At 43.8% G+C, this 20,399-nt stretch overlaps 1 protein-coding gene across 1 annotated transcript in view; it reads right to left on the bottom strand.

The window, feature by feature from the left end:
• The window catches only part of LIMS2 (LIM zinc finger domain containing 2), a 354,252-nt gene extending 344,549 nt beyond the window's left edge, over window positions 1-9,703 (bottom strand). Inside the window, exon 1 of the mRNA XM_086943811.1 lies at window positions 9,589-9,703. Coding sequence (XP_086799937.1) covers window positions 9,589-9,599 — 11 coding nt within the window. The 5' untranslated portion in view covers window positions 9,600-9,703. The remainder of the gene's footprint in view (window positions 1-9,588) is intronic.
• Window positions 9,704-20,399: the final 10,696 nt, after the last annotated feature.

Here is a 20,399-nt window from a genome sequence, read left to right as displayed (position 1 = left end):
CTGGTGCTTCGACCTTAGGGCGTGCTGTCAAAATTCGTTTTGAAAACAGGAGTTTTATTCAATTATGCAAATGAGTCTTCGAATCTCCGCATACAGTGATTTTTTGATAGACTGCATATTTACCTAATCACATAAATCCTTACGAATGGGCTAAAGGCAAGTACTAAGAAGTCTCTCTACCTACAAGGCTCTTTCCTCTGGCTTGAAACTGATTCTACAAGGGGTAGGCATATCAGGGAACTAGAACTTGTCACTTGCTTCAAATGTAATAAACCTTGCTTATATTAAAGTACTATGAAAATATTCCCAAATAGTTGTCGTCATATGATCTATAGTTATCCAGTATCCCAAATGGATTTGATCGTAGGAAATATATTTGTTTCAATTATTTTCACCTAATCAGGAGGGAATGATATAATTCTTGCTATAAAAGTCCGCAATATGCCAAAATCAGTTAAAAAAATGTACTGAATTTCAGAAACAGCAACACGACTTTTCAATTTAGATGCTACGTTTGGAGTCAATGGTACAGGCAAAAGATCAGCCTGAACTATGCATTACTACATGGTGCAAATCATAAAAACAAATGAAACTGTAAATCTGATGCCCAAGATAAAAAATCTTCCACTGCTGTTCTAGTACATGGAATTGGTGATTAAGATGATCAAAGTCCAATTCCTCCTTCTCTGAGCTAACGGTATTAGATCAAGCAAAAGAGACAGAACTGTCTATTGCCAGTCGTAAAAACCTAAAAACTCACTACATTGGAAATCCCACCCCACTTGATGATTTTGCCCCATGTTGCCCAATTAGTACCAAACTCTTGAGTGTCTGTATTTAAAATTCACCAGTTGAACATGCCAAAATTGTGGCAGACTGGTTGAAAAGTTCACGTTGTAAAGAGGACCTAAAACCTGAGAGCTTTCAAAATTACAAGGATTCGGGATAGGCAACTTTTTCAACAAATACGTCCAAAACCTCTGAAAGAAGTCGGCCAAATTTTTGTGGGTAGGAAAACTGATGAAAAGTTCAATCTATGGCAAAAGACTTTGTCCTTTTCTATCTCGGCATGGATGGCACTGTGCTAATCCTATGCTTAACAACTTTGATAGAAAAACATACATTTGAGGTGAGCAGATCTAGAGTGTCGCTGGTGTTGAGAGTGCTCTAACAGAAGCTGCTTTCCACCTAAACTTGAAAAATACCCAGAGTTCTCTCCTTTTTTGCATAATTTACGCCTCACTCTATGCCTGAAAGGGTTTTGTTTTGACTAATACTGGGTGTCCCTTGTGTCTAGACAAAGCTATACCTCTCTGACGAGCTCTAATTAGAGCAAAACACTGTGTTAGGGGTTGCATTTACTCATTTCAGGTTGGCTTGAGTTGGTATTTTACCAATTCAAAGCTGTAATACTGTGTCTGGAGTGGTAAATGGCTTTGGTCATTTTACAGCTCGGCAAAGACAGCACTGTGCTAGTCCTATGCTTAAAGACTTTGCTGTAGAAATGGCAAAAGACTTTGTCCTTTTCTATCTCGGCGTGCATAGCACTGTGCTAATCCTATGCTTAAAGACTTTGATAGAAAAACAGACATTTGAGGTGAGCAGATCTAGAGGGTAGCTGGTGTTGAGTGCTCTAACAGGGGCTGCTTCCCACCTAAACTTGAGAACTACCCAGAGTTCTCTCCTTTTTTGTATATATATATATATATATATATATATATATATATATATATATATATATTTATATCTCACTTGGAGGATTCATTTGAATAGTTTTATTTATATGTATTGAGATACTTGTAATTTACTTTCTTTTTTAGCCTATTATAATGAAATAGACAGTAGAGAGAAATTCCAATAATCCACTACAAGGTGTTCCTTATATCGGACACAGAACCTCACCCAACAATGATGGTATGTTTCATTATTGGGTTCCCTCCCCTTCTGCAGCCAGCATCAGATCTGTTTGAATGGGCTCCAGATAATGGGAGCTCTTAGTGAGCTCTGTAAGAAGGATTTCAGTATCAGTTAGATCCTATAACGTATGAATATAAGGTAAAATTCCATGATCAAACAGGAGTATGCAGCCCCTATTAAAGAGTGCGCATAGGTTCGGTTTATTAGAGTGGGAATAAGCTGCATAAGAAGCAGAAGCCCTCATACACCCAAATGGGTTTCATGCTTCATCACTGGTCAGGCTCGTCGGGCCGGCACTGCAATGCCCAACGGGTACCCGCAAAGGGGCTCAATGCCGGAGATCTTTTACCAAACTGCTGTTTGATTAAGTGAGGGTGTGTGGCTAGTGGTGCAGATTGGTGAAACTTAGATGTGAAAAAAGGTGTATTAAAATAGAGCAAATGAGACTCAGAGACAGGAGATTTTAATGAATGAACTCAATTTTCTAGTTAAAATGGTAGTTTACTATCGAAGGATATGATGATCCTAGATAGTTAAGTGGATTTTTAAATGGTCAACATGTTTCTCGCTGAGTCAGCCAAAAAGATCTGGACCTGGAAAATAGATTTCAGGTCCTAAAATTAATGTAATCTATAAAGTGACAGGAATCTCTGGTGTGTATTCTCAAGAGGAGATTAACAATCACTTAACCAAATTATGGTAAATCTTCTACCTTTTTTTCTGTAAAAAACGTCCTAATTAGGGTTACGGTAGTGCCCCCGCAAGAGAAGGTAGAAGAAACGCTAATTAGCGTAACGCACACGGAACGGCGTCCACCGCGAGACCTACCTAATTGCTTGGGGCAGGGGAAAGTGTTAAAGGGGTGGGGTTGGAGGTGAAAAATATGTTTTTTCCCATAGGAAATTTCGATCATGCCTATAGCCAAAAACTCTGAATGGATTTAATACAAACTAGGCATCAAAGTAGAACTTGACTCACAAGGGACCTGATTCACAAAGGACCCCGCTGTCGTGGGGGAGTCTCTGCACTCAGGGGGAGGGGACTCAGCAATGAGAACTCTCATTGCATAGATTCTGCCCCCAGTGTGGCGACTTCCCCGTCTTATTGCAGAGATTCTGCACCAAGTGCAGACTCCCACGACTGCAGGGCCTCTGCCACAAGTGCAGAGAGAGGCCCTTCGTGACTCAGGCCAAAAGTGTGCTTTCATGGATTAATGGTAAATCTGTTCAGTAGTTCTTGAGATACAATCGTTTTGAAAAGTAGTTGAGCAGGCTCAAAGAGTTAGGACGTTTATATATCTGTGCTGTTTGAAATTGCAATTCTGAAAATCAGGAATCCTGTAATCACAATAGATTTTTTTTTTAATGTGACGGGCTGGTAAAGAAAATGTATTCTTGTTTTTCTCGCCATCTTCAAATCCATTCAGTGGAAAACAAATTCACACTACTGAGGTGGCACAATAAGAAATGCCTCACGCCAGAGCTGCCAAAAAAAAATAGGAAAGGAGTCCTCATTGAATAGCACCAAAGGACTGTATAGTGGGGGTATGCTGCCAGCAGAGGGTTAGGCAAAACCCTGTAGACAACCCCTTTGTCTTTCCCAATAGGAGCCGAGTACAGCAAGGGTTTGGTGCCCATATCAAAATGGGAGTTGTGTCTGCAGCACGGTTGGGAAAAAGTGTATTGTAAAAAGTACAAAGAAATTCACTAATAAAACACTAAAAACTGAGCTATGATTCTGGTCAACCATGCAAAACTTCTGAAATGTGCCCGATTTGTTAAGCAACGCACGCTATAACTCAAATGAGTCACCATGCAGAAAACAAAAAAACAAAATGGCCATTTTAAAATTGTGAATAAAAAAAAGATCGAATACCAAGACAAAACATGGTTGACAAAACAAATTCTTGTGTCCACTGAATAGTATAAATTGTGAATTTCAGGGATTTTGCGTGTTTGCGCCAGAACCGTAACTTTTAACTTTAGTCCTAAGTGACAAATTCAAAACGGTTGCTTTACTTTCTTGTTTTATAAAGGCCACAGCGTCTCTAAATCGTTTTTTTGGGAAACTTTGCACTTTCTCTTATACACTTTGAACCTCATGAATGTTTTGAAACCACGCATAGATGGAAATCTTGTAACAATAAAGCGGTTTGTTTTAACAAACTTTACCTGTGAAGGGACCTGCCTAATCAAAACTCTGAACTTTTGCCATGACTAAATACTTTTGAATAACCCTTTTTATTAAAGGCACTACTGCTGTTTATGAATGTGTGTTTTCAGTATTCAGAAACACATACATATTTAGAGCTGCTAATGAGGACTGTGAACGCCTACAGTGAAGCATCCGTGAACCATCAGTGGAAGAGGCCCTACCTCACAAGGAGTGGCCATAAAACTCCTAAAATGAACAATTTGAGTTAGTGGTCCCCCAGGGTACTCGTGACAAAAACAATTAGAGCAATTTTATAGCCTTAAAAAATTAACATGCAACTTTGCAACTCTTGGAAAGAACCTAAGAGACATGCTGGAAGCTTCTACACAGTGTTATATTACTTATTTATTAAGCGCGTAGACAGAATTGGAGATTAACTATCCCCCATTTAGCTATGAAAATATGACTAAATCTAGCAATATTTGTATTTTATAAATCTGTGTCTAAGGGGTTCATTTTCTGTATGGAGTCCCTTTCTCAATTTTCACAATCTGTCAGATCAGGGTTCCAGCCTTGGGAAGAATACAATCAAGCAATGTGAATTTGTTGCAAAAGAGGATCAAACAATTTGGTCCTGAGCTGAGGTACTAAGAGTGCAGGGCATGACAGCTGTTGTCAAACCCCATAACCTTCTCTCTAGACTACATTTGAGGAGTAGATTAAGATACTGGGTCCTGTCCATCATGTGGGTAACATCCAATGTGTGTTGGGTACCAGTCCTGCTCACTTCTCACACAATTACTATCAGTTTATAGTTAGATACGGCACTGTGGTGACATGTGGTTGTGCGCAGCAGGGGTTGGCCTCACCTATAACTAGGCTTTCCACTCAAACCCTTTACGTCGAAACCACAATGTACAATGCCTTCTGCCTCCAGACCATGGATGTTAGCCACAGCGTCTGACCATAGCCCAGGCTCTGCTCCCAGCCCAGCCCTGCCTATCTAGAAGACCTGGTCCCTCTAGGTATTTTATTAGGGTTTTGTAAACCCTTAATGTGTGTGGTTACATGAATCTTGGAGTCAGGTTCCCAATCCCTAAAGGCACTTGGGAAGACCGGGAATCTAGGACCTGCATTAAGTTAGCAGACCTAGTTCTAGGGTGTGCTATGACTGTAACAAAATCCGATTTGTTTCTCATTTTTTTCACACAGCCTCTAAACCACCCCGTCCTTTATAAGGCTGAAGGTCAGGGGATGCTCTCCCTGCAGCTTATGGCTCCTTTTTATTCTCCACATGGTGACTAAGCTCTGTGTCCTAAAATGGGAGCTGCAACAGATTTTGTTTCTGTTGTGCTCAGTCAATCTGAATATTCTGGCTTGCATACATACTAGTAATCAGCTCTTCAATCAAAAATGGAAAAGGGGAGAAAAGGGTCCTGTATTCAATAGTATTTTTTTTTTTTTATTTGTGTCCCTAGATAGTTTGTCAACCCTAGTTAGCGAATGATGCACACATTTAAGGGTCAAGAAATCTCTTTAATTTAAATCTTCAAACATTAAATTCTCATAAATCGACTGACCAAGCTGCTAGATAGTGCTTAACTCAAAGGGATTGAGCCAGATAAGACCCATCTTCAAAATAAATAGTGCCTCTAACTAAATCTAAATGTGATTATCGTTTTAAAGTCCTTTTTCATACATTAACAATGCTTACTGGGACAAAGGTCCAAAATACAGAAATTAACACACGAATGTATGCTCAACAAGCTCCATTATTTGACAACAGCACACTAATGCCCTTATTAACTGGGGATCGTTTTCAATTCGAAGTACATGTTTATGCTGAAATGGTATTACAAGTAGGACTGGGTTTTCTAAGGTGCTTACTTGTACATGTGCCATTTCACTTGTGCAAATAAGGAACCCCATAATATTTGCACACAGGTTTGACCAAGTAAAGCCTGCTGAGAATCGCATTGGCAAATATTGCGAAATTCCTATCTACACAACTTGGAATGGTATCCAGGGTGAGAGGATCTGAATGTTGCACCCCGGAATTCGTTTCTGGTGGGTCTCATTTCTTTCAGTTATTGCTAACAGACCTGTAATGTATCTTTCAGTTAATTGTCAAGCAGCTCCTCCTGGCATTTGTGATAGATAGGAGTCTTCTGATAGTTCTGCCATGGCTTCGTTAGGAATAGTTCAATGCAGGAGATTGTTAAGGAGTGAATCTGGAAGAATTAACAGGAGGATATTTTTGTCACAGGACAGTCAAGTTTTTTAGGAAGAGTTGCTAACGGGCTGCTTGGCTGGGATGCGGAGTGGTTCTTTCAGAAAATACTTGGTCAGCAGCTTTTTCCAGCAAATTGGTTGGGGATGTTATTGAAGAGATTAGTCAGGGTCTGGTATCTTGCATGGTTTAGTCGGCTTAGTTTCTGAAGGTTCATTTCACTAGCATTGGCACAGCCAATTGGTCTCGCCTATGCAAGAGCTATTGGTTTTGGCAAGGTGTTTTAGCCATGTTGTACACCACTGTGGCTGAGGTTCATCATGGCTAAAAGTTAGTGGCGTGGGGTAGATTGGGGTAGAGTGGAATAGGGTAGACTGGGTGAATTAGAGTAGGATAGATTGGAGTGGGGTATATTAGAGGGGGATGTTTGGAGTGGGGTGAGGTAGAATGGAGTGGATGGAGTAGGATGGGCCGGAGTGGAGTAGAGTGGGATGGACTGTAGTTGAGGGAGTAGAGGGGTTTTGGGAAGACTGGAGTGGCGTAGATTCATTTGTACTAATTCTGATTTATTCTGAAACATCAGCACATCAGAGGTGCAATTTCATACATAACCCTTCAACGGAGACCATGTGATGGTCCCCATATGGGACTTCGGCACTCACAAAGAGACAGGTGTACGACCATTCCATTATCGAGTCGCAAATTTTGTTGTTTGCGACTCGCAAAATGGAACGTGCAACAGTGTCTCAGACACCGTTTGCGATTCCCAATGGGGTTGCAAACGACCTGCTTCATTAATATTCATGAGGCAGGTCACAATTTGCGAACCCATTGGGAATGGCCAGCACTCACAGGGATAGTGGCCTGCTGGGGTCAGCAGACCACCATGTCTGTGACTGCTTATACAATAAGGCTTTTTTTTTTGTTAATGCTGCCCATTTTCCTTAAAGGAAAACGGGATGCATTTAAAAGAGAAAAATTAAACGTTTGTGTCATTTTTTAAGAGTAGATAGTAGTCCGTGAGACCACTGACTGGTCTTAAAAAATATTTTTGTTGCCCGTCACAAAGGGGAAGGAGTCCCCAGGGTACCCCTTCCCCTTTGCGAGTGGCTTACCACCTTTTTGAAATAGGTGGTAAACTGCAAGTGTTTTGCACACGCAATTGAGATCGCAAAACAATCGTACACAGAAGTGCGGCTCGCTATTAGGAAGGGATGTCCTTGTATATTCCTTCATAATAGCGAGTGGCAAACCCTATTTTGCGAGTCGGTAATGTTACCGATTCGCAAAACAGGGTTTGTACATTGCAGAGGCCTATTTTGCAGTCACAAGCGGCCCGATTTCCCATTGGCGACCGCAAAAAAAAGGTCGTGCATCTGGCCCAAAGTAATTAAACTACAATCTATCCTCACACTCGTAATCTCCAAGCTCAACTATGTAAACAGCCCATCCTCGGCTCCCCAGCTACATCATACGTAAATGCAACTAATTCAAAATGGTGTTGCAAGACTCCGTCTCCCCCTCCACCCTTGAGAATATATGACATCAGTCCTGGAAGCTCTCCACTGGCTATTCACAACTAGAGATAAGCAATGTTCATGACGCCAAGCTCTAGAGCTCACTATCAGCCAAGATTCGGAGCCTTAACATTTTGGAGGGAGGTGCTTGCAACATAACTCCACTATAGAATGGCTCTGAGCTAGAACCTGGAACAGTAATCTACAGTTCATACATATAGAACAGCCTTACCAAGCAAACAACTTTCTATGTCCAGATAAGTTATGAAGGGCTGACTTGTGTCTAACTGGGGTATTATACAGGAATATAAAGTCACAAACAACTCTTCTGGCTCTCACCCAGCAGGCACGCAGCCAAACGCAGCTCAAACAGGCTTCATAGTAATTCACTGGTACTGCTCGATCCTCTCACGCTTTCGGAAGACAGTACAGCTACAGGTCATGTTTGGCACCCAATAATGTGCAGGTCCACAGCAACATATAAATAAACAACCAATCATCAACTTAACAGGAAAAACTAATGAGATATGCCACCGGACGACTAATTTAGTCTACTGCAGCATGTCCCAAATAAAAAAATACTGTGAGGGCTGCTTGACATCTCACAACAACTATATGCAGTAACCACTATAGGAAGTACCACCCTAATGAAACTTGCAGCACTGACCAAAGCTGGCAGCTTACTGGAAACGATAAACTGCATGCCTACCTAAACTGCTTCCCCCATTCACAGTAGCAAGTGCTGCATCCCATAACATGATAGCCACATGTTGGTGGTCATCGTATGCTACATAAAAACACTACAAACATAGAATCAAACCTAAGACAACACCCTTCCAGCCCCACACCTTAGACGGTGTAGCATACTGCCCATATAGGCAAGAGCTTCAGTGTCACACACAGGGCTAGTAATTGCGAAATACAAATGATAATGCATAGTGAAAGTCTTAGAGTGCAAAGGGTGTTTGGCTACAACGTCAAGACTCACTGGAGTTGTCATAATCCACTTCCACTTCATCATTCATTTATAATGCGGTCATTCAGATATCATTCGACCTGTATCCAGAAGGTCCCTATCATGATGTTGATAGTGATTGGAATTTGTTTCCGGTAAAGGTTGAATGGGGGGACTCTTTCTGAGCGCTGTTACTGGCACAAGTGGCCGTAAGTATAGCTCTAGAAGTATGATAGTGTCTGTTATTGGGGGGGGGGGGGGTGTTTCCGAAGAGATGGGGGTGGTCTGGCAGCTGAGGTTTTTGCCTTTAGTACTCGTGGGCCTTGGAGTTGGGAGGATGGGAGTCATTGCAGGGGCTGCTCAATGTAATGTTTCTGCCAGGGCTATTTAAGATATTGTTTCTCATAGTCATGCAGGTTGGTCTGGGACTATTTCTTGTAAGGTGTTCTTAGATCAGAAGTTGGTGAGGTGTTTGTTTAAAAGATCTGGCCGCAGGATTGTGTTTTAAGGCAATTTACGGGAATTTATGTCTGCTGGTGTTTGCATGGACCCTGTTTCTACAGGATCTGGTGGGCGGGTTTTGTCTGGAGGTACGAGGCAGAGGAGGGGGCTAGTTCTTATAAAATAGTTAGTCATTGTCCTAGCGATGCCGGGTGATGATCTGCGGGGTGTGGCGGGCAAGCACGGTTTCCAATAAATCCTCAGTCGATGCTTACGGTGCATGAGGAGATGGTCGTGTTGTGGGCTATGTGTCTGCTAGAGAAGTAGGGGATAAGTCGTAAGTTATATTAGGGCTGGGGGTTGAGGATTCCCACCTTCCAGTCATGTTGGCTGCTCCGGTCCTCCGCTCGGGATCCCACTTGCCAGCCGCTTCTCTGCTCCTTCTCGGGGTCGATGCAGCTCCTGTCAGATACCAAAATTCCGTACCTAAAAAGGACAACAGCTGCAGGCGGGGCGCCCCGCCCCGTAAAGACCTAGCCGCGCCTCGACACTGTTGTAGCACGCCTCCTGGGGAGCCAGCGTGCCCCTCTAAGGTGTGGCCGCGACTTCCTTAACCTTATTCCTTCCCCAGAAACAGTCATCTCACGAGTCACGTTGTGTTTCTGCATCCTCCGCCCAGCAATACTACTGCAGGGCGTCACGCCTTCCTTTCGACGTAGCCACGCCCCTCTCGTGCTTTCTCGAGTCTGCTCTCGAGCTAGACACGCCCCTCCTTCCACGTGCTCCCACTCTGCGGCCACGCCTATTACCGTTGAGTCTATGCACAGGCAATTCGTTCTGGGTTTACCGTTAGCTGCATTCCTTACCCTCCACCCAGGGCCAGTGGTCGAAGCTGGCGCGATTGCAACCATGTTCCCAGTCTCATTTAATCTCTCAAAATGGCAGTTCCACTTTTTTAAATTTAAAATAACCATTCCTGAACAGTTAATGCTGGCTTTGGTGCCTCTGACAGAAAGTGCAGGGAGGGAATCTCCTGTACAGTTTGTGAAGATAAGGGAAAACCATACAGGGTAAGAAGAAACAAACCTTCTGCCCAGAGTGCCCCCTCCTACATGAAAACAAGCATTTGCAATGCAATAGGTCTCGCATTAGGAAAGTTTGAGCTATTGGTATTGTAAATGACACATTTTTTATTTATGTTTTGTTTTTGAAAATAGCCAAATTAATAGCTTTGTCATTTACAATGCCAATAGTAATAACTTTCGCAAATGTGACACCTATAGCATTTGTAATGCAATATGTGTTGTATTTACGTGACTTACATGTATTGATATTACAAATAACAATGGCTTTTAATTTTTATTAAATAATTAATACTTAAATAAACGTTATAGTAATTTATAATGGCAATAGCTTAAAGTTTTGTAAATAACTTTTGTGAAGATTATGTTTAGTGTATTTTATTGTGACGAAAATCCAAGAACAGAAGTGAAATATTAACATATTTTTTTTACATTTGTAATAAAGCTTGAAACATTGAGAGAACATATTTGAACTAGGTGTTGTTGAATGGTTGCACAAATTGATGCTGTGGTGGCGCTGAGTGATGTGATGGCCAACGAGTGATGCTGTGGCGTTCAGTGATGCTATGGTAGCGCATAGTGATGTTGTGGTGCCCCTGAGCGATGCTATGGTGGTACGGAGACATGCTGTATTCTATGCTATGTTTTGTTTTGCTATGCTATTTTAGAGGGTGAGGGTGTGTGAGGGTGAGGGTGTGTGAGGGTGAGGGTGAGGGTGTGTGGGTGAGGGTGTGGGTGAGTGTATGGGGTTGTCAGGGTGTGGAGTTGTGACTGGGTGTGAGGGTGGGGGTGAGGAGGTGTGATGGTGAGCAGGTGTGTGAGGGGGATGTGTGTGGGTGAGGGTGAGACGGTGTGAGGGTGAGGGACTGCGTGTCTGCGTGTGCGAGAGCGCGTTGTCAGAGCGGTGTGTGTATCTGCGTGTGCAAGAGTGAGTGGGCGTTGTCAGAGCTGTGTGTGTGTCTGCGTGTGTGAGTGTGTTGTTAGAGCTGTGTGTCTGTCTCAGTAGAGCGGAAGCTCGTGGCCTGGCAGAGCAGTGTCTCCTAGTCCTGGAAGGTCATGTTTGCTGAGTGTCATTGAGATACTTTGGCAAAGCAGCGTTTGTGTGCCCTGGTGCCCAAGTTACTGAGTGCTCTGAGCGACATGGGGGTGCACTGGCAAAGCTGTGTGTGCATGACCTTGTTCCTATAGCCGTGGCATGAAGCAAATTTCCCCATTACTCCCATGGCCCCTCACCTCATCCCACCTCCATCACTACTGATAACATAAATGGAGGGACTTCCTATGAGGGAGAAAGATGGGAGAAAGATGAATGCTTGGCTCTGCCAAGCCTAGTAAAATGTATTGAATATTGCAGTTAGCATGATAATGAGTGAGATTTATATAGTGCAACGAATACCCCAAGGTACATCGATCGGCTGAGGAATTAAGCTGCAGAGTCCTACATATGAGCTTTGAACTAGCCACATTTGTAGGTTTTTATAGCAAGTTTGAGACCATCAGATATTGCTTATAGATAGAGGAAGACAATTCCACGCCATGGCTTCCAATGACAAACAAGAAGCATTTCTTATAAAGGTCTGTTTGGGAAAGTGTGGTGTCCGAGAAAGAGAAAAATTGTGTGAGAGGTGAAATTGATAGTAGTGCAGCGAAAAATGAGGCAAAAGAAGGAGAGAGGAATGCAACAACATGGGAGAGCTGGGCAATCCGAAACGTGACAGCTAGTGCCGATTGTGCAACTTTGGAGAGAGCGCGCTACAGCCGAGCATTGTTTGTTGAGCAGACAGCATAGCCTGGCAGCCTTACTCATGTATCTGCTAGCAACGGGAGCAGAAAAGTGGGCTATGGCCCCTGGGACCAACACTGGCATCTGTGCTGCAGTGGGGGCCCACCAGGGAGGCATAACGTGACAGAATTGCCTCAGCAAAGCTGTGCACGATACTCCGAGCCCTACGCCGATACTCTCCAATAGGGAACATAAATAGGCGCTAACTCTCTTGATATCCAGACCTACATGTTCACAGGTGCACATCTGCTCAAAGTGTGACAGAGCTAGTGGGTAATAGTTCTAATCTCTGAAGCAGTGCACACATGCAAGAAGGAGGTTCCGGGCTGCTCTTTTAATGGCGCCAAATGGGCGGCAGCCTACTCCTGATTACCTCTACAGTGCAGACAAAAGTCTGCTTGCTGCCTGACTGATGTGGCTTGCACTCAGATTTCGAAGATGGCACATTAGCAACAGCTCTAGAAAGGATTCTTAGTTATACTAAGCAACACCAGTGTAGCACCTGGCATAGGACCTTGAACCACTGGACATTTGTGCATAAACTGTGGCTGACATAGATTCCACATGGAGCAGCACTACACATGAGGTCGGAGATTGACAGAGGGGTAAAGGTGCCTGCCTCAACACTGAAGGTGAGAATTCAAAAGTGCTTCTAGCTAGGTCAGCCATCTGAGCAGTGCAGACAATGAAAAGGCTGAAAGCTGTACCCTCTTATTCCCGCTACATTCCCTTTCATCAGAGCACGAACAGACAAGCTTAACAGACACAGTAAAGCGTGTCCCAAAATGATAAGTTTGAACTTTACCTCGGGGGACTCCCAATTAATGCCACCATTACAGTTATGCCCAATTTCATCACTATATTACCACAAGTAAAGCGGGCCTCACGGGTTGACCGGAGAAAGCCTCGGAACCCGGACTTGCCTACGTGTTCATAGCATCATCTGGAAAGTTTTAAAAATAAAAACAGCAACGGCGGGAACTAATTATTAAAAAACATTGAGGGGGGAAACCAATTATTAAACAAGAGTTGCATTTAAAATGCTGCGTATTTACGTTATTATGAAATCTCGAAACGCAAAACCGGCCACCAGCAATGGACAATTCTGGCAAAGTGCCCTGCTGCCATCCCTTGACCCATCACCTGGCGCTGCCCACACAGGCTGCCGGTCACTGACCCAGTGTCCCAAGGGAGGCTACAAGTGTAGAAATATTGAAACCCTCCAAGTAAAGTACACAATATCGCGGCACTGAGCGGACGCGACTATGGCTCTCCGCAATGAGAACTATTTCAACTCTAATTAGCCAATACCTCCATTTCACTCCTTGAACGAGCCCGTTTGAGGAATTCACCCCTAGAACACGACCCGGAAGCTCTTGGCCGGCCGGCCAATCCACTCGCGGCCGACCGGATCTCCAGCCTCCTGAGGTCCGTGAGACGCCGGCGCATGGAGCGCCCTGCCGGTCCTAGGAGAAGGAGGAGTGTGGCGCCTGTTGCGGGGCTCCTCTGACCTGAGGGAGCCCCGATTAAGAAGAGGAGACGAGACGAGACGCGCCGCGCCGTGAGGAGCGGAGCGCGAGAGGAGCCCCGCCGGAAGAGCGCAGTCGGTGAGTGGGGCCCAGGGCTAATGTGAAGTCTGTGCGTGCCTGTGGGGTGGGAGTGTGTGCGCGCGTGTGTGCGTGCGTGTGTGTGCATGTGTGTGCGCATGCGTGACTGTGTGTGATTGAGAGAATGCGAGGCAGGGGATAGTGTGCCTTCGTGTGCATGGGCGCGCCTGTGTGTGTGTGCGTGCGTGCATGCAGAGGGGTGGGGGCTGCCTGTGTCTGTGTGTGAGCGAGGGCTTGCGCCTGTGTGTGTGCGTGCGTGCATGCAGAGGGGTGGGGGCTGCCTGTGTCTGTGTGAGAGCCAGGGCTTGCACCGCGCATGCGCAGCTATCAGACGCGCGCTCCCGAGGTGAAATCTGACAATGGGAAAGCGCGCGTCTGATTAATGTCCACTCTCCTAAATACGGGCAGCATAAGTTGTCGAGCTGATGCATTCATGCTTCGCATGAATGCCACATCAGCTCGACCTAAAAATGTAAATGTGTGCAGTTGTTAAGTCAGCAAATCTGTGGAAGTCAGTATGAGACATGGATGGAGTCATTTAATGCCATGGATTGAGTCATTGAATGCCTCATGTGGAAAATATGTATTCTTTTAAAAAGGTTTTACTAGCTTAGTTGCGGAGTGTGTACTTATGGAAATTTATAAAAAAAACCTATATTAAAAAAAGGTTTCTATTAGGTAGAATCTAATTGTAGGCTACTGAAAATATCTTATTTTTAAAAGCACTTGTTTTATCTATCTAATTCTGGGCATCATTGGTAATGAGTGGGTCGGATGAGTAGGTATTATTTATTTCACGTGATAAAATCAGACTCCCAGAGTACGGAATTAATCAGATGCAATACCACCTATTCCAAGTTTTTTGGGAATAACATACAGATTTTGGTGTTTATCTTGCCAAAATCTACATTTTACAGTAAGTACCACATTGTTTTCACAAAGGGTGAGGTATTTAAAGTACCCGTTAATTACCAGGCATTGATAAGTACCACATGTTGGCCACCCCTTATTTTTCGCCTTTTGCTGGGCCCTACGTTTTTGCTTTAGAACTCTGTGCATTTTATTAATAATAAAAATAATAATGCGTTTTTTAAAGTGCCTGGTTACACCATACGGTCTGTCCCTGCACTAGGGTCTGACCTACCGAAGTTGCAGCAGAATTCTATATAGAGCATAGGTTCACCCCAATAATCTAAAGTGAACTAAACAGCCATGTTTTAAGTCTGTTCCAGACCATCAATTCAGATGATTCCGCTCTCAAATGGACCTACTAACCAGCGGTAAAGTGCTTGTGCTCCCCCTTTAAATATGGTCGAGTTGGCATATTCTTAAATGGTACATTTAACTTACCTATAAGACCCTAGTACATGGTACAAAATGTAACCAAGTGCAGTAAGTAAAATGTCACTAGTGGACTGGAGCACCTATTGTGCCATTTTCTACAGTCAGTATAAAACATGGCTTTCAAGCCTACTATTGTGGCCTGACTGCGGCAGCTACACACTGCAATTCGACCTGTTAAAATGAACCCCTTTTACAGGTCAAACCTCCCTTTTAAATATTAATAAGTCACCTCTACGTAGGCCTTGTGACCCACAAGGCACGGTGCATGGTATTTAAAAGTAGGGCAAGTAAAAATGTAATGTTAAAATGTCCTTTTAACATTACTAGCACCAACAAGCTATTTTTCACTGTGGTAGGCTTAGATGACCTATGTAGAAAAGCAGGATAGAGATTAAAATCCCAATAAAATATATATAAAATAAAATAAATGTTAAGAAAAAGTTCATTTTAAAAACGTACTTTTCCCTGCCTGAAATTCCTGAAGGATAATTTTCATTTGCTCTCCAAATTAATCCACCCAGGGAGTAACACTTGAATTGGTGTAAAAAAGGTATGAGATGCCTCTTGTGAGAGTGCAATTTAGGCTCCACTCTCATATCGTCACAAAAATGACATTATACACCATCTTCTTCCTCCTAATCAAAAAAAGGACACGCCAAATAAGATGCCTCCAATTGAAAGGGCTAAATCAAGTGGAGCCACTATTTCTTGTGCTTTATTCCCCACAAATTCTATCTCCCAAACTCTGAAATCAAATAACTATATAAATACTACTGCATTAAAAGGCTCCAATATCTCAAAGTATCATAAGAAAGAGGGAGTGGCCCTACTATCCAAGGGATAGGGTGCCAGAAAAATGACTTAAATATAAGAGAAATTCTCCCTTGGAATGAACTCACTTGCAACCCACACTCATATATCCACGATATACATAATACTCCCAAAAACATATATATCAACAGGAGAGACGCCTAATACATGAGAAAAGTATCATAACACATTATTTAATCATTATTATAGCAATTACCATGTTTTTACGTGTACATATTGCTTCTTATCACTCTGAAGGTGCCTTTACACTGTTGCTCCATCACATTATACGTGGAAATTACACAGATGGTAATTTTGAGTGCTACCTAGAACAACGCTATAAAAGTTACTTTACTTTAATCATAGCACGAACAATCTCCACCTAATGCAAAAACTACAATACTTGGCCAAAGTTTGGATAATCACATACCTGCAAAAACCCTTTGGGAATTAGTAGCACATTATTAACATTATTAACAGCACCACGAAATCAGAAAACACCAGTAGCAAGCGCCTGGCTCCGCACTCCTGATCCACTAGTATAATCTTCTTGGCGCACTGAATTACTGAAGCCGCGCAGCTCCAGGGTGGCGCAGAGCTCTTTCACCCCCGTCCGTCCTGAGCCTGATGTATGGCACCTCTCCCGGCCACCGACCCACTTTTGCGGCCAGATTTATGATACATTTGTTTCCGGCGCCTTTTAATAATGAATGCGAATAACTGAGACAAAAGAGGGACTCCGGGCTGAGCGTGTGCATGAGGAGCATGACCGGAAGAAGACCTCTGCCAAGCATTTTGCCGCCCTGGCCAGTTTGAGGGTCCCTGCGCTCTGATAGTGGCATAATTGGTGAGCCCCTTACTGCACCTCACATGTACACTCCCTTGTCAGTGCTGGGGATCCCTGCACCTTGAGAGAGGGGCTTAACGACGGCGACCCCTGCCCTCTTCTGCACCTCACGCAGGGCCGTTTCTAGGTTATTTTGTCGCCCTCCCCCTTTTGCCGCCCTAGGCAGCCGCCTAGTCCTGCCTAATGGTAGAAACGGCCCTGGGTTCTTGCTGATCTGTCTCTATGCTCTGAGGAAAGGAGTGGAATGATCGTAAAGAAACAATCCATTCCCAGTGAATATCTTTTTTGTCTTTCTAGGGTATAACAATATGTATCATGGTGGGCCACCCGGCTATAACAATGACTATGTCAAGAGATTAGTCAAACCCTTGAGAGGCTTGGTGCGGGCATCTGTTACACTACTGCTTTGCTTTGGCATGGCTGAGTCCAAAGGGGTAGGGACAACCCAGAGATAGCATTAGATGACTCCATTGCACAATCCCTTCTAAGTATGGTACCACAATATTGTGGATTTAATACAGTCCTGCCAAAATGCTGTAGCCTAAATGTCAACTATCAAAATATTGTCAATGTAAGTATGTGCAGGTAAGTTTAGGTGTACTATACTTATTTCCACATATATGTACCTTGACAATATATAGGGCTTAAAAGTAAGGTGACGTGGAGTTAAGAATAGTAAATCTGTGGTTGCTTATACACACCTATCTTCATTATATATTGGTAGTCGGTATTTTTGGTATGATATTTTTGTAGCATGATATGTCTTTGCTCAATATTCTGGCATAATAACTCTTTGAATGCTCCAGGTATGCAGGTGACCGCAATAGTATTTTTCAAATATATTTAATGTCTGCAAATGCACACAAATGTACTTTAGGTGACCACAAAATACGTGGAAGATACCATGAATGTGGCACTTTCGTTAGCATGTACAATATATGGCATATTTGTGCAAAATGTGCTATGAAAAATGCCCAGGAATGTACCACAGAATGATACCTTCTACCCTGTAAAAAATTAAAAAATAATAAAGCTACTGTGCAATTTCATAACTTGCACCATTAAAAGTAGGCTTGGCTGGCAAAAGAGTCCCCCAGTGTAAGAAAATTGTCAGGAACAATTTTGAGCCAAAGTTAAACATTTATATGTACATACTGCAGCACTTTGCAGAGATGCATAACCTTGAGAAAGTTTGGAACCTCAGTAGGCAGGCCTAATTAAAATGATGTATTTGCTCCTTAGCTACACAACATATCTATCAAAGAGACCAGGTTAGCCTAGTTTGAAATCCAGGCGGATATTCCCACAGTGGATTTTGTAATTTCATTTATTTTGCTCTGTATTCATGACAAGAGTATTGCCGGACAACTTAAAGAATATTTGGTGTGTCTTCTATCTGTGTTCCAAGTTTTCAGTGATTATAGAACATGGTTGATAATGCTTTAAAATCAGGGGGCATGGCCATGGCAGCGACCAAGATGGCCGACTGTCTGTAAGCTCTTGTGGCCCTGCATGCTAAATGCTTGATTCACATGCTATCTGATCCCATCTGCACCGTGGGAATAAGTCGATGAAAGCGTAATGCTGGGAAATGAGGTCTACCTCACTTAGGGGGGGCATATTTACAAGGGCTTTATCTCCGCTTTTTTGGCTTTAAAAGCCAAAAAAGCAAAAATAAAACTAGCGCCCTATCAGCAACAGGGTGCTAACACGCAAATTTGCATGTTAGCACCCCTTTACTCTACAGTTCCCCTTGCATCTCTAATGAGATGCAAAGGGGGCGTTCCAGAGAAAAATAATAGGAGAAATGTCTCTAAGCGATATTTCTCCTATTACCAAGAATATCGCTAACCCTGTTAGAGACAAAACAAGCATTTACATTGCAATGGTCTTGGCATTATTAAAGGTAGAGCTATTGGCATTGCTCATGATATTTTTTATCTTTTTTTAAAAAAAACATAAATAAAATGGTATTGCCATTTACAACGGCAATAGGTGAGCATTAGAGAGTAGTAGACAGTATTTGCGGACACAGAGCAACACACACAGAAAGCCACACACACACACAGAGCCACACACACACACAGAGAGAGCCACACAAACACACAGAGAGAGCCACACACACACACAGAGCCCCCCACACATACACAGAGCCCCCCCCACACACAGAGCCCTACACACACACACAGAGCCCCCCCACACACACAGAGCCCCACACACGCACACAGAGCCCCCCACACACGCACACAGAGCCCCCTACACACACACACAGAGCCCCACACACACAGAGCCCCCCCACACACACACAGCGAGCCACACACACACAAACAGCGAGCCACACTCACACAGCGAGCCGCACACACACACACACAGAGCCACACACACACACAGAGCCACACACACACTCACACACAGAGCCACACACACACTCACGCACAGAGCCCCCCCACACACACAGAGCCACCCACACACAGCCCCCCACATAGACAGCCCCACACACACACAGCCCCACACACAGAGCCCCCCACACACACATACACAGAGCCCCACACCCACACAGAGCCCCACACACACAGAGCTCCACACACACAGAGCCCCACACCCACACAGAGCCCCCCCCACACACACACACACAGAGCCCCCCACACACACACAATAAAGCATTTCTGTGAGAAAGAATCATTCGTCCAACTTCTAGAATTACATTTAAATATAGGCCATGACTTTGTTCTTGTTGGAAAAGGCCTTCTGTATATCACTTGGTGACAATAGATTTCACCACTATTCTACCAGTTTCAAATATGAATACTCTTGAAGGGGTTCCCCACTTCATCCCCCGAGCTGGCACCCATACACACACATAGCCCCAGGCCTCATGAAGCACTCAGACCCCTTGCACTCACCATCCCCTGGCACCTCTCCTCGGCTCTGTTGCTGCTCCTCTGAGGTAGTATGAGCTCCATGATCATTCATTGTCTGGCCTCTCCTTTGGCCCAATAATATAGGTGCCAAGGTGTGGCAACTAAATGTGGAGAATAGATTTGATCACTGAGCTGTATTCATGACATAAGACACAAAAAAAATCAGAAGATAGCATTAAACTGATCGAGTCTGACCTGCATCAAATACTTTTCTTGAAGTTACAAGCACCATGGTACATAGCCAAACCGTTTAATATGATTAATTACTTATTTTAGGTTCACAACAAGAACAATTTTTGTCGGACTGGTCGTTTTTACAGCTCGGATGCAAATAGACCGCATAAGAACGTAAAGCACACTGATGAAAAAGATTTGTGCATAACACACGGTGCAGGTATCTGGCATGTACACAACCCTTTCCCGTTGATGATAGAGAGCCGCCCATGTCCAAGTACTCCTCTCACAGCATCCAAACATGACCTCAGCCCGCCACCGAGCACAGACTCCCACCACCCCGCCCTCAAATACATGTGCGGGATGGGGGCAAAGATAGAGAAGAATACACATCCCGATGCAGTTCATCCCAAAGAAAACACCCCTGCCCTTCGAAACTCACAAACTGTATGGATTAAAGGGGCTGAGTACAGATATACACAAATACGAGTTCTCGGGGTGGGGGCGTTCACGTCTCACGCACAGGAACCGCAGCACCATGGGTTAAAGAACGGCGAACATTGATAGTGCAAAGCCAGCAGCACCACCACCCACCCACTCGAAGTCTGGAACCCTAA

This window comes from Lissotriton vulgaris, chromosome 11 (assembly GCF_964263255.1).
Source record: "Lissotriton vulgaris chromosome 11, aLisVul1.2, whole genome shotgun sequence".
Taxonomy (NCBI): domain Eukaryota; kingdom Metazoa; phylum Chordata; class Amphibia; order Caudata; family Salamandridae; genus Lissotriton; species Lissotriton vulgaris.
Note: the sequence above shows the minus strand (reverse complement) of the source record. Positions and strands in the feature narration are given on the sequence as shown.